Here is a 17351-nt window from a genome sequence, read left to right as displayed (position 1 = left end):
AAGAGTAATTACTTGCGAAAACGCAGAAAGTAGGTGGAAAATGAAGAGTAGGCCGTTGTTTTAATAATGTAGACAGGTATAGTCTCTAATCCAGTACAAGACTTAGTAGTGCTATGTCCCAAATAGCCTTTTAATGCCAAAGAACATTCAAAGGAGTAAATCAGGAATTGGAACAAATGTACTAGTATGCTACAAATACATCGGATAGCCTAGCTTTCCTTCTTTCCCCTCTCCAAGGGATTTTATTTTATTTTTATTTATATTTTAACACTTTTTATTATGACCCTGAATCTCACTGGTTGGATTTTTCTTGTCTTGAGTTTTTCTCTTAACTCTCTAGGCAGTGTTGTTATCTCTGCAACTTTATCATGCATCTGCAGTTCCACCCGGGCAGCTGGAGGGCTCTATGTCACCACGGGCCACAGGGTGCAGATTTCTTCACAGGTATTAGTTGATGCCAATCACCCAATCTCCTATCACCAAAGAGGAGGTGTCTTCAAAGGCCACAGAACAATCTCCACAACAGTACAGAGTGCAGACTGCCACCTACTCAGTTCTCTGACACTCCTGGGAGTCCAGCCTGTGCTCCATAGACTTCTCTGCCTTACAACCAGCCTATTTGTCTCTCCAAGAGATTTTAAATGTCACACTGTGCTCCTCTCCTTGGTGCTTTTCTATAGAAAGGCTGGATCACCCCAACAGGTTAGAATTTCGGTTATGGAAGGTGCCAAGGTTGTTAACTCAGCTAATCCGAGTTACCTAAGACATAAGCAATATGACACCCGCTAAATACTGTTCCCATGGGGGACAGTTGGGAGTTTCTTTACAAAAAAAAAAAAAAAAAAAACGAGTCTGTAGGCTGATACTCCAATAGCCGCAATAGTAATGAAGCAGACCAGGTATCCTCACTCCAAAGACCCTTGCCATAATTAAGCTTCTCCTCTTGTCAAATCAGCAACATGTCTACAGAAGTTATTGTGATTGGTAGTTTCCTCCTTCCTATAAACGCCAGGTTTGCGCACAAAAGGCGTGACAGAGTTAGTCTGTATGCCTGTACAGAATATATTATCTCTTGGTAAAATTATCTCGTTTTCTTGGTAAAACAAACAAACTTGTGAAGCCTGTGTCTGGTCTAGAGGAACAGAAAGTACTTGTCATGTGAGCCTCCAAGTGCTCCCCCCCACTGGGTATAATGTTAAAAGAATTTCCATATATTTGATCAGCGCCACCTCTGAACCCTGCAGTCAATAAACCTGCTTCCTGAAAATTTCTCGGGTGTCCAGCCTCTCCTGTACTACTCAGTAATGCCGCGGTCCCAGGGCCAGGAAAAAGAACATGCAATGCTGGTGACTCCCAAGGTACCAAGGCCATACTTAATGGTTAGCTTACGTTGTCTCCCAGACACCTGTAAACACCACCTCCATAAATCTCTGGGCTGCTCAACCTCATCAAACTGGACCAAAAATTCCCCAGAGCCCAGACGTTGTCTCTTTTTCCTTGATATCTTCACTCAACCGCTAGCTACTGAACATCATCCTTAGCGCATGCGCGCAGCCTGCTTCCGGTCCGGGAGCGCGGTGTGTTTGGCCTTTCCGTCCGGATGGAGTTCCTGCTCCAGCTTCCTAGGACTGAGTCTTTCACGCGCCATGGTCCCGGACTCAGGTCCCTTCCCTGAAGGGCCCCTCTTAAAGCTGCTACCTGTAGATGCTAGGGACCGGGGCACCCAGCGCTGTCGCCTGGGTCCTGCCGCCTTCCGCACCTTGGGTGCGCGTGTGGGCTCGGCAGTGAGGATCTTGCTGCCCGAAGGTGGCTCCTGCCTCTGCACTGCCTGGCCGCGGCGGGATGGAGCTGATGGTTTTGTGCAGCTGGACCTGCAGTGCGCAAGTCCCGGGGCGGCGGTGGGGGAGCGGGGTTCCCCGGGGACTCTCAGCCTGAGCCGCCTCAGCCTGGTACCCTGCCCGCCCCTGCGGCGCCTCTCTGTGTGGCCAGTGTTGCGAATGCCCGCAGGCGCGCCGAGTGCCCCGAGTCCAGCCGCGGTGCTGGAGGCAGCGCAGGAGCTGCTGAGGAACCGACCGGTCTCCCAGGGCCACGTGGTGGCCGCTCCGCCGGGAGACCCAAGCCCTGTGACCGCCCTGCACATCATCGGCGGGACACCCAACCCGGATCCAGCGGGGCTTGTCACCCCTCGAACCTGCATCGCTCTCTGCCGGGAGCCTCCGTCAGCGGCGGCGCCACAGCCCGGGGTGTCCCTAGGGGGCCTTTCGGAGGCGACCGACTCGCTGCGGGAGCTCCTCCGCCTGCCGCTCCGCTACCCCAGCACCCTGGCCGCGCTGGGGCTGGCTGTGCCCCGTGGGGTGCTCCTGGTGGGTCCTCCTGGAGTGGGCAAGACCCAGCTGGTGCGGACGGTGGCCCGGGAAGCGGGCGCAGAGCTGCTGGCGGTGAGTGCTCCGGCGCTGCAGGGCTCCCGGCCTGGGGAGACGGAGGAGAACGTGCGGCGGGTCTTTCAGCGCGCCCGGGAGCTGGCCAGCCGAGGGCCTAGCCTGCTTTTCCTGGACGAGGTGGACGCCCTGTGTCCGCGGAGGGGCGGCGCACACCGGACCCCCGAGAGCCGCGTGGTGGCCCAGGTGTTGACGCTCCTGGACGGCGTCTGCGGGGACCGCGAGGTGGTTGTGGTGGGAGCCACCAATAGGCCAGACGCGCTAGACCCAGCACTTCGCAGACCCGGGAGATTTGACCGAGAGGTGAGCAGGCTGGACCGGTTAGCCCTTTTGTCCCTAGAACTCTGGTCTCTAATTGCCCTGCCTGGTTGGGTGCGTCGAAGCATTTGCCTCTTAGGTTTGGGAGTCAGAGGCTCGACTGGGACGTCTTGCAATGAGCCCTTAAGTAATCTGTGAGTCAGGACCTGTTTTGTCCAGAATCCATTTGGGGTTATTTTTGCTGTACTGTTCCTGAAGATCAGTACTATAATCGGCAATGTTAATTCTTAAGGGAACTAGGTCTGCTACGAAAGTATTAAATGCTAGTACATTTGAAAGGACAACCTACAGGCAGGATAACTTCAAAAGTGTGTTGAAATAAAAAGGGTAAAGGCAAAAAAGACCTAAATCAAAGCAGGCATAAACTCATTGGGATTTATTCATTCCTTATCAGGACACCAGCATACAGTGTACATTTGCTCCTTGAGTTGCCATTAAGGTTAAATATCTAGCTAGGCAAGGTGATTCACGTCTTTAATCCCAGCAGCTCGGGAGGCAGAAGAATCATGGGTTCAAAGCCAGCCTCAGCAACTCAGAGAAGCTCTAAGCAAATCAGCGAGATCCTGTTTCTAAATAAAATTATAAAAAAGGGCTGAGGATATGGCCCAGTGGTTAAGCACCTCTAGGTTCAATCCCAGGACACTACCAAAGAAATTTGAAGCTTAGGAATTATGTAGTACTTCAGTTCTGTATTAGACTCTAAAGTGGAATAATAATTGCACACTTTTAGCTTATTATTGTACAAGTTGGTGAAGATAAAAAAAATTGAAGCTGTAAAGTTAATTTTTTTGTTTTTGTATTGTCTTTAGGTTATCATTGGGACTCCCACACTTAAACAAAGAAGGGAAATTCTACAGGTTATTACCTCAAAGATGCCCATCTCCAGTCATGCCAATTTGGGTCTCCTTGCAGAAATGACAGTTGGCTATGTTGGTGCCGACCTGACAGCACTCTGTAGGGAGGCGGCCATGCACGCTCTCCTTCACAGTGAGAAGGTAAGAAATATTGATTACCCTCTACGTTAATCTTTTATTAATATAATAAATTAATTTTGGAGTTCAAAAAGGTGGTAAGTATGTTTTCTAACCTCTTCAGGAAAAAATAATTTCAGTAGGCTGAAGATTCTTAAGAGTTTTTGACTTCAATTGTAACATCAAGATTGTTCTTTGATCTTAAACTTCATAAGGATGATTTATCAACCTGAATTTTGAGAAACCTTTTTATCTAAATAATTTATATCCTTTCTTAATTCTTTTTCCTTTATTTTTACTCTTGTATTGAATGTGGGAAGAAGTTATGTGAACTTATGGGTTTGTAGCCAAAACTACTCAAAGTTTTAATAAGTCCCATGTGTAAAGGTCTGAGAATATATGTCCTTTGAGAGACAGGTAACAATACCAGGGGATGGGAAGAGAGATTTACATTTCAGATTTCATCTACTTTAGAGTTCCATGTTTGACCTTAAGCACCTCTGGCTTAGGTGGACCAGTCAGCTGCTGTCGTCCTAGGGTGGAGCCCACTGCTACTTCAGGAGGGGCCTATCTAAGCATAGTTACCACAGTTGACGGCTGAGTTCAGAAACAACCCAGGGAAAGTGGAAGGAAGAAAGGCAAAAAGGAAGAAGGGACAGAGACATCTGGGAAGGTACTGGCTCCATCTTTTTCTTCTACTGCTGCCTTTGTCTGTGTCAGGGCAGACAAGGGATCTGTTAAAGATGGTTAAACTTTTGTGGAGAATTTCTGTTAAAGGACTAGAAATGTTAAATACACACCCAGAGGAAAGAATTTATATGCCTGAAAAGGTTATGAGAATCAAGTGTTCTAGATCTACAAATAAGATTTTCAAATGTTGGTATTACCTAAAAATTAATTAGTATTTGGGTACCCAATATCTAATATTGCCGTACAGTTTTAAAAAAAAAAGCTATAGTCATGTGCTGCATAGCAACATTTTGGTCAACGACAGGCCTAAAAACACAATCAAAACTAAGAGAAATACTTTTATCCCAATTTCCTTGATATAGAAAGAACTCTTATAAATCAATAAGCTAAGATCAATAATCCAAGAGAAAATGGATAATAAAATAGGTAAATGACAATAAAAGGAGTACCAGTAAACATGAAAAGTCTTCACTTTTAGTTTCTGAGTGTGTGTGCATGTATCTGTGCATCTATTTTTTTAATTTAGGGGAACTATTTGAGAATGGATTGCATACCTTTTGTTCCTTAATATGTTACTATCTGTTTCTTAAGAATAAGAATGTTGCCATGATCACAGTATAGTCATATATAGTTAATATTCTCAGGAAATTTAACATTGATATAAATATTATCAGATCTATAGTCCATAGTCTCATTTGGATTCTCCCAATCTTTCCAGCATTTTTTTTCTCTCAAACAGAATCTAGTTTTAGTCTTTTAAAAATCACAATGGGTTGTTTTTTTTTTTTTTTTCCCTGTGAGGGGAGGGTACCAGGGTATTTAACCACTGAGTCATATCCTCAGCCCATTTTTTAATTTTATTTAGAGACAGGGTCTTGATGAGTTGCTTAGGGCTTCGCTAAGCTGTTGAGTCTGGCTTTAAACTCATCATCCTCCTGCCTCAGCTTCTGGGATTATAGGTGTGCACCACTACTTCCAGCTTACAATGGTTTTTTGGCTGAGACATTTGACATAAGTGATGCAGGTCTGTTATTTTATTAAATGGTCAGAATCTGAGTATACATCTCTGTTAGCAATACTAATTAAGTGATGTTATATTTTTAAAGTACCACAAATGGAGGCATACATGTCCATTGGTTCCTCATTGGTGATGCTAATTTTGATTAATGATCAAGGTGGTTTCTAAATTTCTCCACTGTGTAGCCACTGAGAAATTTGTGGGGAGATACTTTAAGGCATGCAAATATCCTCTCTTTATCAGACTTTGACATCCCTAGATGTAGTATCTTTTTCTTGCCAAAAGAGCCTTTACAATGAAAGTTGCAAAAAAGGTGACTGATTTCATCATTCCCTCACAGTGGTAAGTACCATTTTTTCCTGTCACACTGGGAGAAGCTTAAAAGTTTGGTAATATATAGTGTTGAGGAGGTAGCAAGAGAGCAATAGCTTCATATTACTAAAGGAGAATAAATTGATGCATTTTCTTTTGAGAACAGTTTGGTAATGGCTGTCAAAATTGTAAATGTACATACTCTTAAACTCAATAATTCTGCTTTAAGGAAATTATTATATAAAATACTTGAATATGACCATAAAGATTTTCAGTTGAAGCTTGTTTTTCTTTTTGAATAACAAGACTAGGAATAACCTAATGTTTGTCAGAAAGATGATTATGATGTGTTTATTCAATAGTGTATTATGTGTCACAAAGAGTAACAGAATCATATTAATTGACATGAGAAAAATCTCAAGAGAAAAAAATATATATATAATGGTTCAGTTTGCTTATCTGTTTAATAGGATGTACATATGCTTATTGTCATTAAACATACTAAAAAATACACTAGAAAATGTTGACATTCTCTGGGGATGAATACTAGTAGGAATTGGGGAGACATTCAGTTTTTTTTGTTTTATGCGTATAAGTTTCTTTGATAATGATAACAAAATAGATTTACAAATTCCAAAAAGTATTTTTTAAAAAGATTTGTGCTTGTTTACCACAAAAAAGGGTCACCTAATTTTTGGTTTGATTTTGCTTTTTTGTGTGTATTTCTTCAGAACCAAGACAATCCTTTGATTGATGAAACAGACTTCCTTGAAGCTTTTAAGAAGATTCAGCCTTCATCATTTCGAAGTGTTATTGGATTGATGGACATCAAGCCTATTGATTGGGAGCAGATTGGTGGCCTTGAAGATGTAAAACGGAAGTTAAAACAGGTAACAATCTGTTTAAGCTAGTAGAATATTAGAGATTAATATTCTGTGCTTTTACGATGAAAATAGACTGCACTGAAATTGCTCTTGTTATGATCACTAATGTGATCTTGACACCTAAATCCAACAATCACTTTTCTTTCTTTGTTTAAGTGGACTTTTGTAGACATCAAATTAAATTTCTACTTTCCCCCCTCAACCCTACTTTTGTTGTTTTTCTTTAAAGAGTTTATAATCTAGCTAAGTATGGTGGCTTAGGATGCTGAGGCGGGATGAGATAACATATCCAAGGCCAACTTTAGCAGTTTAACAAATCCCTATGCAATTTAGCAAGACCCTATCTCAAAATAAAAAACAAAAAGGACTGGGGATGTGACTCAGTGGTAGAGCACCTTGAGTTCATCCTTAATACCTGCAAACCCCAGTCCCCCCAAATTTAAAATCTAAAACAGGATTCAACAGATTTTCTGTAAAAAGCCAGATAGCAATTTGTTTTAAGGTTAGTGAGCCAAACAGTATCTGTCACAGTCATTCAATTTCATCACTGTAGTGCAAAAACAGCCATAGACAACACATAAATGAGTACAGTCAGCCCTCTATTCACAGGTTCTGCACCTGTGGATTTAAATCACTATTAAAAATATTCTGGGGGAGGAATTGTAACTGTGTTGAACACTTTACAGGCTTTTTTCCTTGTCTTCATTCCTAAACAATACAACATAACACTTATCTATATAGCATTTATATTGTATTAGGCATTATAAATAATCTAGAGACGATTTAAAGTACATGGAGGATGTGTAGATTGTATACAAATACTATGCTTTTTCTCTTTTTTGGTATTGAAGATTGAGCCCAGAGTCTTGGAGCGCTAAGCACTAAACTACACACCCCAGCCAACATCATTTTATATGAGAGACTTGAGCATCCTTAGATTTTGGTAGTTAGTCCTCTGTAGATACCATAATTGTATTCTGGTTAAATTTATTTATGAACACTGAAACCATAATTTTCACAAAATATTATTTTATTTTGACTTCCCCAAGATTTAGAAATGTTAAAACTGTTTTTAGTTTGTGGGTTTTAAAAATAGGGACAGTGGGTGTTAGTTTCCTCTGACCTCTGATCTGCATGGCCATAAGACAGGAACTGGTAAAAACACAAAATTGCAATAAACAGTCAGTATGGCATAGTTGTTACTGATTTTCACATATGGATGAAGGATACAACTCTCTAGGTCCTTTTGCCTGTATTGACTAAAGGAACTAGTTTTCTGTAGGTACGTACATGAAAGTCTGACTTATATAAGTATCAATTAGAATTTATTCATCTTAACTAGAATCCTTAAGTCCATGATTGAGAGCATTTATAATATGCCCCAAGTTTTTCATAACTCTTTATTTCATTTAATCTTTATAAGATGAATGAGATAAATTAGCCACATCTTCTTGGAAACTTTTCCCTTAGCTTGGTTGTTAAACTTTCTTATCTTTCTGAGCATTCCTCTCTCCTCCCTTAAATGCTGCTTCAAGAGGTTCCTGGGCTCTTCTATTTGAAATCTGTGAGTCCAAGGTCTCAACTATCCCTTGAAACCTGTTAATTCAAAAATCAATCTATCTATCTACCTATCTGTCTATCTAAATATCTATATTTCAGTAGACATTTCTTCTGGTTATCGGGACTATTGACTGGCCTGTCTATATATAATCCTATGGCTCTCAAAATCAGTGTGTTCATAATCCAGTAAGTCAACTACTAACTGACTGAATTCCCTGTCTCAGTGAAAGCAGCAGGCTACCCATCCCTTAGTCAGAACTTGCGTTCTAAGAGCAAGTGGCCAGAACTTTTTATGTTTCAAATACCCATCCCTTCCATGCCATTTCTACTTTGACATTTCCAGCCTTGTAATTTTTGTAGACAAAATCATTGCAAGAAATTTCTAACTGGTCTCCCTACCTCTAGCTTTAGTTCCTTCCAATGCATTTCTCATGCTCCTTTCTTAGTGTAGACTTAAAAACTCTCATTTGTGTTCTGACTTCTACCTCCACTTTAACTCCATTGCTTCTGCTTTCTCCCATCCTCTCCACTGCTTCTGCTTAATGTTGGAATAAATTAGATGGTTTCAGGCACATCTTGTAGTGTTCCTTCCCCTTGGAATGCTCTTTTCTGGCTGTTAGTTAATAATCCTGTTTCCCTAACCAGAATGTGTGTACCTGAGGTTCAGAATTCAGGGGTCTTGTCTTATTGTAGTGGTTATATATCAGTAATTAAGAACAAGAGTGAATGCTCTAGAGTTATATTCCTGGCATCAGACTTGTTTCTGCCTCATCACTAGCAATAAGAGGTGGGCAAGTTTAACTTTTCTTTCTTTCTTTCTTTCTTTCTTTCTTTCTTTCTTTCTTTCTTTCTTTCTTTCTGTTGTAGTTGGACATAATAACTTGATTTACTTATTATTTAGTTGTAGGTGGACATAATACCTTTATTTTATTTGTTTTTTTGTGGTGCTAAGGATTGAGCCCAGAGCCTCGCATGTGCCAGGCAAGCACTCTACCGCTAAGCCACAACCCCAGCTCCAAGTTTAACTTCTTTAAGCTTGAGTTTCTGTATCTGTAAAATTATGATAATAAAACCATTTATCTTAGAGACAGTCAGGACTCATTGATTATTTGGTACATTTGTTTAATGCCTGCTTGGGACTTGGTCATTCTAGGTGTTGAGGATTTAGGGGTGGGTGAACTTTGCTTTTATATTCCACTAAGAACAGAACAGTAGACCTAACATGGAAAAATATTAGCAAATAAGTGCTCTAAAAGTAAATATAGGTAGCAACATAGAGAATAATGAGGAAGAGGTTCTGTTTTGGCTAGGGTGGTTAAAAAAGACCTCTCCATGGGAAATGGATTTGAACTGAGACCCAAATGGTGAGGAATAGCCACACAGAAATCTTCTGGGAGGTTCAATCAGAGAGTAAAGTAAAGGCTCTGAGACAGGAGTAAGCCAGATGTTTGGGAGATAGATTATGTAAGGCCTTGTAACAGTGGAAGTAGGCAGTTTGGACTTGGATTTTATGCCAGTTCTGTGAGAAGTCACTGAAGCGCTTTCAGCAGGAAGTGATGTGACCTGACTTAGTTTCTAAAATCGTTGGCTACTATGTAGAGAACAGACTGTATTTCAGCTCATAACACATAACTGAGAATTGCTGAGTGAACTGAATGAATTTACTGAATTATTTTATGTTTTCTTATTATACTAAAACAATTTTTTAAATCTCTTTTTGCATATTTACAGAGCATTGAGTGGCCTCTGAAATTCCCTCAGGACTTTATTAGGATGGGCCTGACACAACCAAAGGGCCTTCTCCTCTATGGGCCCCCTGGATGTGCTAAAACCACCCTGGTGAGGGCCCTGGCCACAAGCTGTCACTGCTCTTTTGTTTCAGTGAGTGGAGCTGATCTCTTTTCACCTTTTGTTGGAGATTCAGAAAAGGTTTTGTCTCAGGTTTGTTACTTTTCTCATGCCTTTAAGTATACTTTTTATCTTTTATTTCATATCTTATTAGATAAACCCTATTTTAAAAAATATTAGTAGTTGTGTTTTAAATCATAAAAGTTTTACATGTTTGTTTATAGAAAATTTAGAAAATACAGAGCAGTTTAAGTAAGATACCTTTTATAATCCCTCTACCTACTGTTAACTTTTTGTTGAATTGCCTTTGTCTTTTTTTTTTAAAAAAAAGCAAAATAGAAGTCAGGTCTTATCTTTCTACAGCTTTATCCTGCTTTTTTAAGTTAACATATCTCTTTTGAAATTTCATATTAAATATCCTTTCAAAATATGACTTTAAAGTCCTACATAATACTCCATTATTCTTTGATTTATTGGTTCCCAGTTTCTTAGGCATTTAGAATCTTCCTTTTTGTACTTTAAAAATTATAGTGGGCTGAGGATGAGCTCAGTGGTAGGTGCTTGCCTAACATGCACAAAGTATTGGGTTTAAAATAAAAATAAAAGTTAAACGTAGTAATGCAGAGAATGTACATTCACATGAATGGTGTATAACATTAGCTTTTTAATATTTTTTTCTCCAACATTAGGTATTTCGACAAGCAAGAGCAAATACTCCAGCAATCGTGTTTTTGGATGAAATTGACTCAATCTTGGGGTCTCGCTCAGTTAGCAAAACAGGATGTGATGTTCAAGAGCGAGTTCTTTCCGTTCTCCTGAATGAGTTAGATGGTGTGGGACTTAAGACAATAGAAAGAAGAGGAAGTAAATCAAATCTACAGGGTAAATACCAGGAGCTGAAAAAAATGAAGAGGTATTTATTAGCCAGAGCACATAAAAAATCCAGACCAACATTAAATAGAATTCTTACCATGCTCTTGCTTTACATGTGCTGATTTATTTAGAGGGATGTATGTAATTTCATTTTGACTCTGTGTCAAACATAAATGTTAATGAGATTTTAAAAGGGCTGGTGGGAATTGTGATTTGGCGGGGAAATGTGAAGTAAATTTTATAATTATCTTTGATGTATATGAATGTAAATATTGTTTTCTGATTCTCTTTTCCAGCTAGAGTTTGATTTCTATTTAGTATCCTTAGTAGATAATTTTTTAATTAGAAGGCACCAATGAGATTATCAAACCAAATCTTAAGAATACAGGAATTCTTCATATAGTATTTGGCAAGTATTCACCCAGCCTCTGTTAAAGTACTTGGAACTCCCTGCTTGGAGGGATTAGATCACCAAAGAACAGTTCCGATTATTCAGTTCAACAAATAATTTTAATTGATCATTGTATACAAGGCCTTGCTCGTCTGCTTTTAGACATTTCTTCTCTTCATCCAGGATTTACATGCAGCTTAGGTTATTTGTCATTATTTATGTCTCTAGAAAGAAAAATAAGAAGTAAAGTAAATCCCCTTGGGGATAGATAACCAAGAATTTTCAGAGCCTTACATTTCTACTTGCTGAGTCATTTGCTTCTGTCATTACAGGTAGTCCATTTAAGTTGTAATCATTGAGGGTTCAAGTACATTCAGGTCACCAGGTAGGGCAATGAGGCTTTTCATTGGTTCTCACATGGAGAAACAGTTTCTCAGGACTATCCACTCTCTTCCTGCACACAAAGTGGCTCTTTGATGATGATATGTTTCTGGAATACCTTGATACCAAGAAAGTGGTCTGGTTAGGAGGTATAAACATTCTGGTCCAAAGAAAAAGATATCCCTATTTAAAAACAAATGGACCTTCTGATGCATAACTTGGAAAAAAAAAAGAGAGAATAATTTATTGGTATTACTTTGTGTCATATGTTTTCCCTCAGAGTTTCAAGAAGTTTTTAATCAAAATGTCATGATTGTTGCTGCAACAAATAGACCTGATGTGTTAGATGATGCCTTATTAAGACCTGGAAGATTGGATAAGATCATCTATATTCCCCCTCCAGATCAGAAGGTACTCACTGTAGATGTTTACTCTGAACATTCTGAATACCACATCAACATCTACATTTCAAGAGCTTGGCAGAATTGAATTCCAAACTGAACATAGTTGAACATAGTGTCCTCCTCACATATCTCCTTGCCTGATGGCCCTTCATAAAATCATAATCTTGATCTGCTCTTGGTGGATACCTGGCCCTGCTTTCAGAGAAAGATAAGCCTAAAAGTAAGGTAGTTACCTGGTGGTAGTGTTGTGGCAGACTGGGTGCTGAGTCCTGAATCTGCTCAACATTATTTTGCAACTGGAATGGAGGAATCCTAGTGTGTTGAAAGGAGGTTAAAAGGGTTTTGGAGATAATCTGGGTCAGCATCCTCATTTCACAGAGGAGAGATTTTAAGATTACAGAGCTTATGCAATGCATCCACAGTCAAGTCAGTAAATCCTTTGCCCTTAGCATCTAGAACCACTGATAAGGAATGGCAGAAGACTCAGAATGAAGTGTTTTTTATTCCCCCCCCCCTTGGGCTTTTATCAAGTTTGAAGAAATTTTTTAAAAATTAAAATGTCTGTAATACTTTTAAATTTTATCTGACAATTCATATATTTTTATCTTAAATTGTTATAGTTGTACTATTTGTACCCAAGAGAGATTTGTCTTATATCTTAAAGAGATCTGTCTACAGTTGGCTACTTTAAAATTATAAAATATTATAATATTATAAAAATATTAAAGTTGTTTATGAGTGATTATTTTTACCATGGTCACATGGACCATTGAAGACTTAATTTTTCTTACTCTTCAGAAGTAAAGATATATATATATATTTTTTTACTGTTTGATTCACACACACACACACACACACTTTATCTATATATGATAGATAACTCAAAATGTTTTAATATATTATTGTGTCAAACATAAATGTTAATAAGATTTTTTATTTTGTTCCAGGGCAGGCTTTCAATTTTAAAAGTCTATACAAAAACCATGCCAATAGGACCCGATGTTTCCTTAGAAAACCTAGCAGCAGAAACCAGTTTTTTCTCTGGAGCTGATCTTAGAAACCTCTGCAAAGAAGTAAGTTAATTAGTGAAGTAATCAATGTATGGTTCAAAACATTTCATCATCTATTCAAATCTTCATTCACTCAAAAACATTAACTATAAGACTTCTGTGTAACAAATATCATTCAATAGGAAGCAGACAGGGGTGGCCCCTTTCCTTAGAAGGTAGATAGACATTAGTAGGGGAGGGAGCAGAGATTGAAAATATGTAGAGTTGAGGTGCTATGGGAACATGTAGGAAGGACATCAGCCTAGAATTGGGACATCAGGGAAGGCTTTTGAGAGAAGATATGTAAACTGACGTTGAAAAGCTAATTGGGGAATCAGCCAGCTAAAAGTGGAGGGAATTATTTGAAGCAGGAGGCATAAAATGTGAAGAGGATTAAAGTTAAGAGATACCTGAGCCAGGCGCGGTGGCTGGGGAGGCTGAGGCAGGAGGATCATGAGTTCAAAGCCATCCTCAGCAACAGCGAGGCACTAAGCAACTCAGTGAGATCCTGTCTCTAAATAAAATACAAAATAGGGCTGGGGATTTGGCTCAGTGGTTGAGTATCCCTGAGTTCAGTCCCCAGTACCCCCCAGAAAAGAAATGACCTGACATTACTGAATCTTGGAGTGGAGAAAGACAAGAAATAAACCTGGAGAAATGGACAGAAATCAGATCATATGGGCCCTTACAAGTCTTTAAGACCTTTATGTTTTATTTTGAAGGCAGAAGACATTACAGGTCAGCTTTAAATGTAACATTAAGAAAGCACAGATCATAAGGATATGGTTTATGGAATTAATATAAAGTGATCGCGCTTTTTAATTACTACTCATATCAAGAAATAGAATGAATATTATCAGCACACCAAAATTTTCTTTTTGGGCCATTTTCACCTCTGTTCCCTGCATTTCCAAAAGGGAACCACTTTCCTGACTTAAAACACTGGAGACTGGTTTGCCTGCTCTTAAACTTTATACAAATGGAACCTTACAGTATATAGTGTTTTCTGTCTGCTTCTTTAACTTAAGATTGTGTTTGAAACTCATCTGTAGTTTTGTGTGTAGCTATAGTTTGTTTTGTTTCCATTGCCTTATAATCTAGTATATGAACATTGTTCATTTATTTGTCCTTTCTTAAAATTTTGAACTTCTCGGTTTCTACTTTTTTACTATTATGAATTCTGCTGCTATGAAAAGTTTTGTATAAGTCTATTGGTGCATGTGTGTAGTTATGTCTTTCATATATATATATATATATACATATATATATATATATATACACACATACACACACACTTACAAGGAGAATTTCTGGGTCAGACTGTGTGTTTTATCTTTTCTTTTATTATCTCTGAGTCTTAAAACTTTCCTACTCCAAGATCAAGAACTGTCTTGTCTTTATAAATATTTATGGACTCATTATTTATTATTCTGCAGCTTTTTTTTTTTTTCCATTTCAAGCTGGAGTTTTAATGTTAGAGAAACTCTGGTCGACTCAGTGGCTTTTAAATTACCTTTAACTTTTTAGCTTAATGTTTTTAATGACATGAATATTGGAATTCTGTGAAGTGAGACTGAGGTTTTGCATTCAGATTTTAAAGTATTACTGTAGATCATTCATTTTTTAAAAATGAGCAAATTAGCAATTTCCTGTTGGTTGTCATTTATAGGCTGCTTTGCTGGCTCTACAAGAAAATGGACTGGAAGCAACCTCTGTGAATCAAGAACACTTTCTACAATCACTTAAGACTGTAAAACCATCCTTAAATCAGAAGGACTTGACTTCATATGAAAACTTATTTAAAAAAGAAGGATTTTCGAACTGGGAAGATATTTAAAAATTACATCTTTGTTCAATTGTTCACATTTATCTAAGTGTGAGCTTGCTTTTGGTTTCCAACTTCACACTTTTAGACTTTGTGTGTATATTTTCTGTAAATAAATAAAAATTTAGATTTGGGGATGTAGCTCAGTGGTAGAGCTTCCCTAGCATGTATAATGCCCTGGTTTCAACCTGTAGCACTGCAAAAACAAAATTAAAAAATTTACACTTTATAAACTAAGGCTTATCCTACTTCTAAAAGTTATATTAAAATACTGTAATTTTCGAAGAAAGCATATGTTTATTTTGTGTGTATGTTGACTTACATACTTAAAAAGAAGTATGTAAGTAGTTATTTTTGGCTAATTGCTTTTTTGTAACTTTGAAATAGTTTTATGCTTACAAAAAAGTTGCAAGAATAATATAAAGAACTCATATACTTTGTACTCTTAATTCAGATTCACCAATTTTTAACATTTTGCCACATCTTCCTCGCTAGTATTTTGCTGAACAATCTGAGAATAGATTGGCATGCATCACTTAATGATGGGGATACATACTGAGAAATGCATAATTAGAGGGCTAAGGGTATAGCTCTGTGGAGCACTGTGTTTGATCCTCAGCACTACATAAAAATAACTAATGGTATTGTGTCCATCTGCAACTAAAAAAGATTTTTTTTAATTAAAAAAAGAAATGCATCATTAGCCAATTTTGTTATTGTCTGAGTATCATGAAGTATACCTGTACTAAGATGGTTACAATATCACAAGGCAATATAATCTTATGAATCTTCCATCATAAGTGGTCCATCATTGACTGAAAGCTTGTTGTGTGATATATGACTATATATGCATCATTACCCCTCATCCCCTTCATTGTATATTTGTTATTAAAAAGGTTGTTTTCTTTTACTACAGTGCAGTCACCAAATTCAGGATAATTAACATTGGCACAACATTTTAATCTGTCATCCAGTAAATTTCTTCCATTGCCCCAATAATCCATATAATACTTTTTTCTATCACAGCATCCAGTTTAGGATCACACATTTTAGTTTTTATGTCTCTAGACAGTTCTTCAGTCTTTCTTATCTTTGACATTTTTGAAGAGTGTAGACCAATTATTTTATAGAACAATTGGTCTATGGATTTGAGTTGTCCAGTGTTTTGTTATGATAAATTTAGGTTATATATCACCAATGGAACACTCATGAGTAGCATTGTACTCTTAGTACCACAGCTGTAGATGTGTGTTTTCTGTATTATTGCACTAAGTTTTGTTCACTTGTTTATGGTTTCTCTATACCTACTGTTTTCCTTTTGTAATTATAAGTAATATTTAAGGAGATAGATTGCAATACAATATTTTTATATTGTATGATTGCACATACAATACAAAATTTTTAAATATTTTTTTGAGCTGCTGTTGCACACAATACCTTTATTTTATTTATTTTTATGTGGTACTGAGGATCAAACCCAGTGTCTCGCACATGCTAGGTGAGCACCCTACCACTGAGCCACAACTCTAGTCCCTACACATACATTTTTATTTTCCTTTATTACAGAAGTAATTAAGGATATTAGAAAACACAAATAAACATGAGAAAATACTTTGGTATTTAATCTTCCATCGCTTCCTTTGTGTATAGATTTTTTTTTTTAATTTTTAGAAATAATGATACTGTAAAACTCTTGTTTCTCTCACTGAAGGATATCTGATAAACATCTCACTTGGCCCATTCTTCAGTCACAAGGTGCAATGCTCAGTACTGGTATGTAAAGTGAACAAAGCAAACATGGCACTGACATCCCAGACACATCAGATAGGTTAGTTCATTAGAGTGGTGGGAAGTGCCACAGAAATAATAGGGCACAATGACAACACAGTGCTTGAAATATATGAAGTCATAAATAGTAAGCAGTTGTTGAAAAGTTTCCTGTTTCTGATTGGAAACAGGATTATCAGGAATGGGAAAGAATCATGTGGCTTATAAGTATACAATATAATTCAATTAAAATTATTTTAACCGTCACTTTTGAGTACTAGGAGAATCCTTAAAACTTACTAGAATTCTCACTATATTTCCTACTAATTGTTGTTTTTGGTTTTGTTTTTCAATACCGAGACCTAATCCTGGGGTAGTCTGCTAATGAGTCACATCCCAAGCTCTTTCTGTTTTTTTTTTTTTAAAGAAATTTTTAATATTTATTTTTCAGTGGACACAACATCTTTATTTTATTTTTATGTGGTACTGAGAATTGAACCCAGTGCCCCGCACATGCCAGGCGAGCGCATTACCGCTTGAGCCACATCCCCAGCCCCCTTTCTGTTTAGGCAGGCCTTGAACTTGGAAACCTCCTGTCTCAGCCTCCCCAGTATCTGGAATT

The 17351-nt window shown here is 38.1% G+C and overlaps 1 protein-coding gene across 3 annotated transcripts; it reads left to right on the top strand.

Moving 5' to 3' along the window:
• Positions 1–1562: 1562 nt before the first annotated feature.
• On the top strand, positions 1563–16591 carry Afg2b (AAA ATPase AFG2B). 3 transcript variants are annotated; one of them, XM_078049676.1, is made up of 9 exons: positions 1564–2741; positions 3566–3751; positions 6479–6637; positions 9923–10132; positions 10729–10952; positions 11500–11504; positions 11965–12095; positions 13036–13161; positions 14807–16591. In XM_078049676.1, the coding sequence occupies exons 1-9, from the start codon at positions 1647–1649 to the stop codon at positions 14972–14974; spliced, it is 2304 nt and encodes a 767-aa protein (XP_077905802.1). In that variant the 5' UTR covers positions 1564–1646; the 3' UTR covers positions 14975–16591. The 3 variants fall into 3 exon arrangements, 2 of the variants coding, with proteins under 2 accessions (XP_077905802.1, XP_005316583.2); XM_005316526.4 differs by lacking the exon at positions 11500–11504 and having other exon boundaries at positions 10729–10921; XR_013438797.1 differs by lacking the exons at positions 11500–11504; positions 14807–16591 and having other exon boundaries at positions 1563–2741.
• Positions 16592–17351: the final 760 nt, after the last annotated feature.

Source organism: Ictidomys tridecemlineatus, chromosome 5 (assembly GCF_052094955.1).
Source record: "Ictidomys tridecemlineatus isolate mIctTri1 chromosome 5, mIctTri1.hap1, whole genome shotgun sequence".
Classification (NCBI taxonomy): Eukaryota; Metazoa; Chordata; class Mammalia; order Rodentia; family Sciuridae; genus Ictidomys; species Ictidomys tridecemlineatus.
This window is presented reverse-complemented; position numbering and strand designations above follow the sequence as displayed.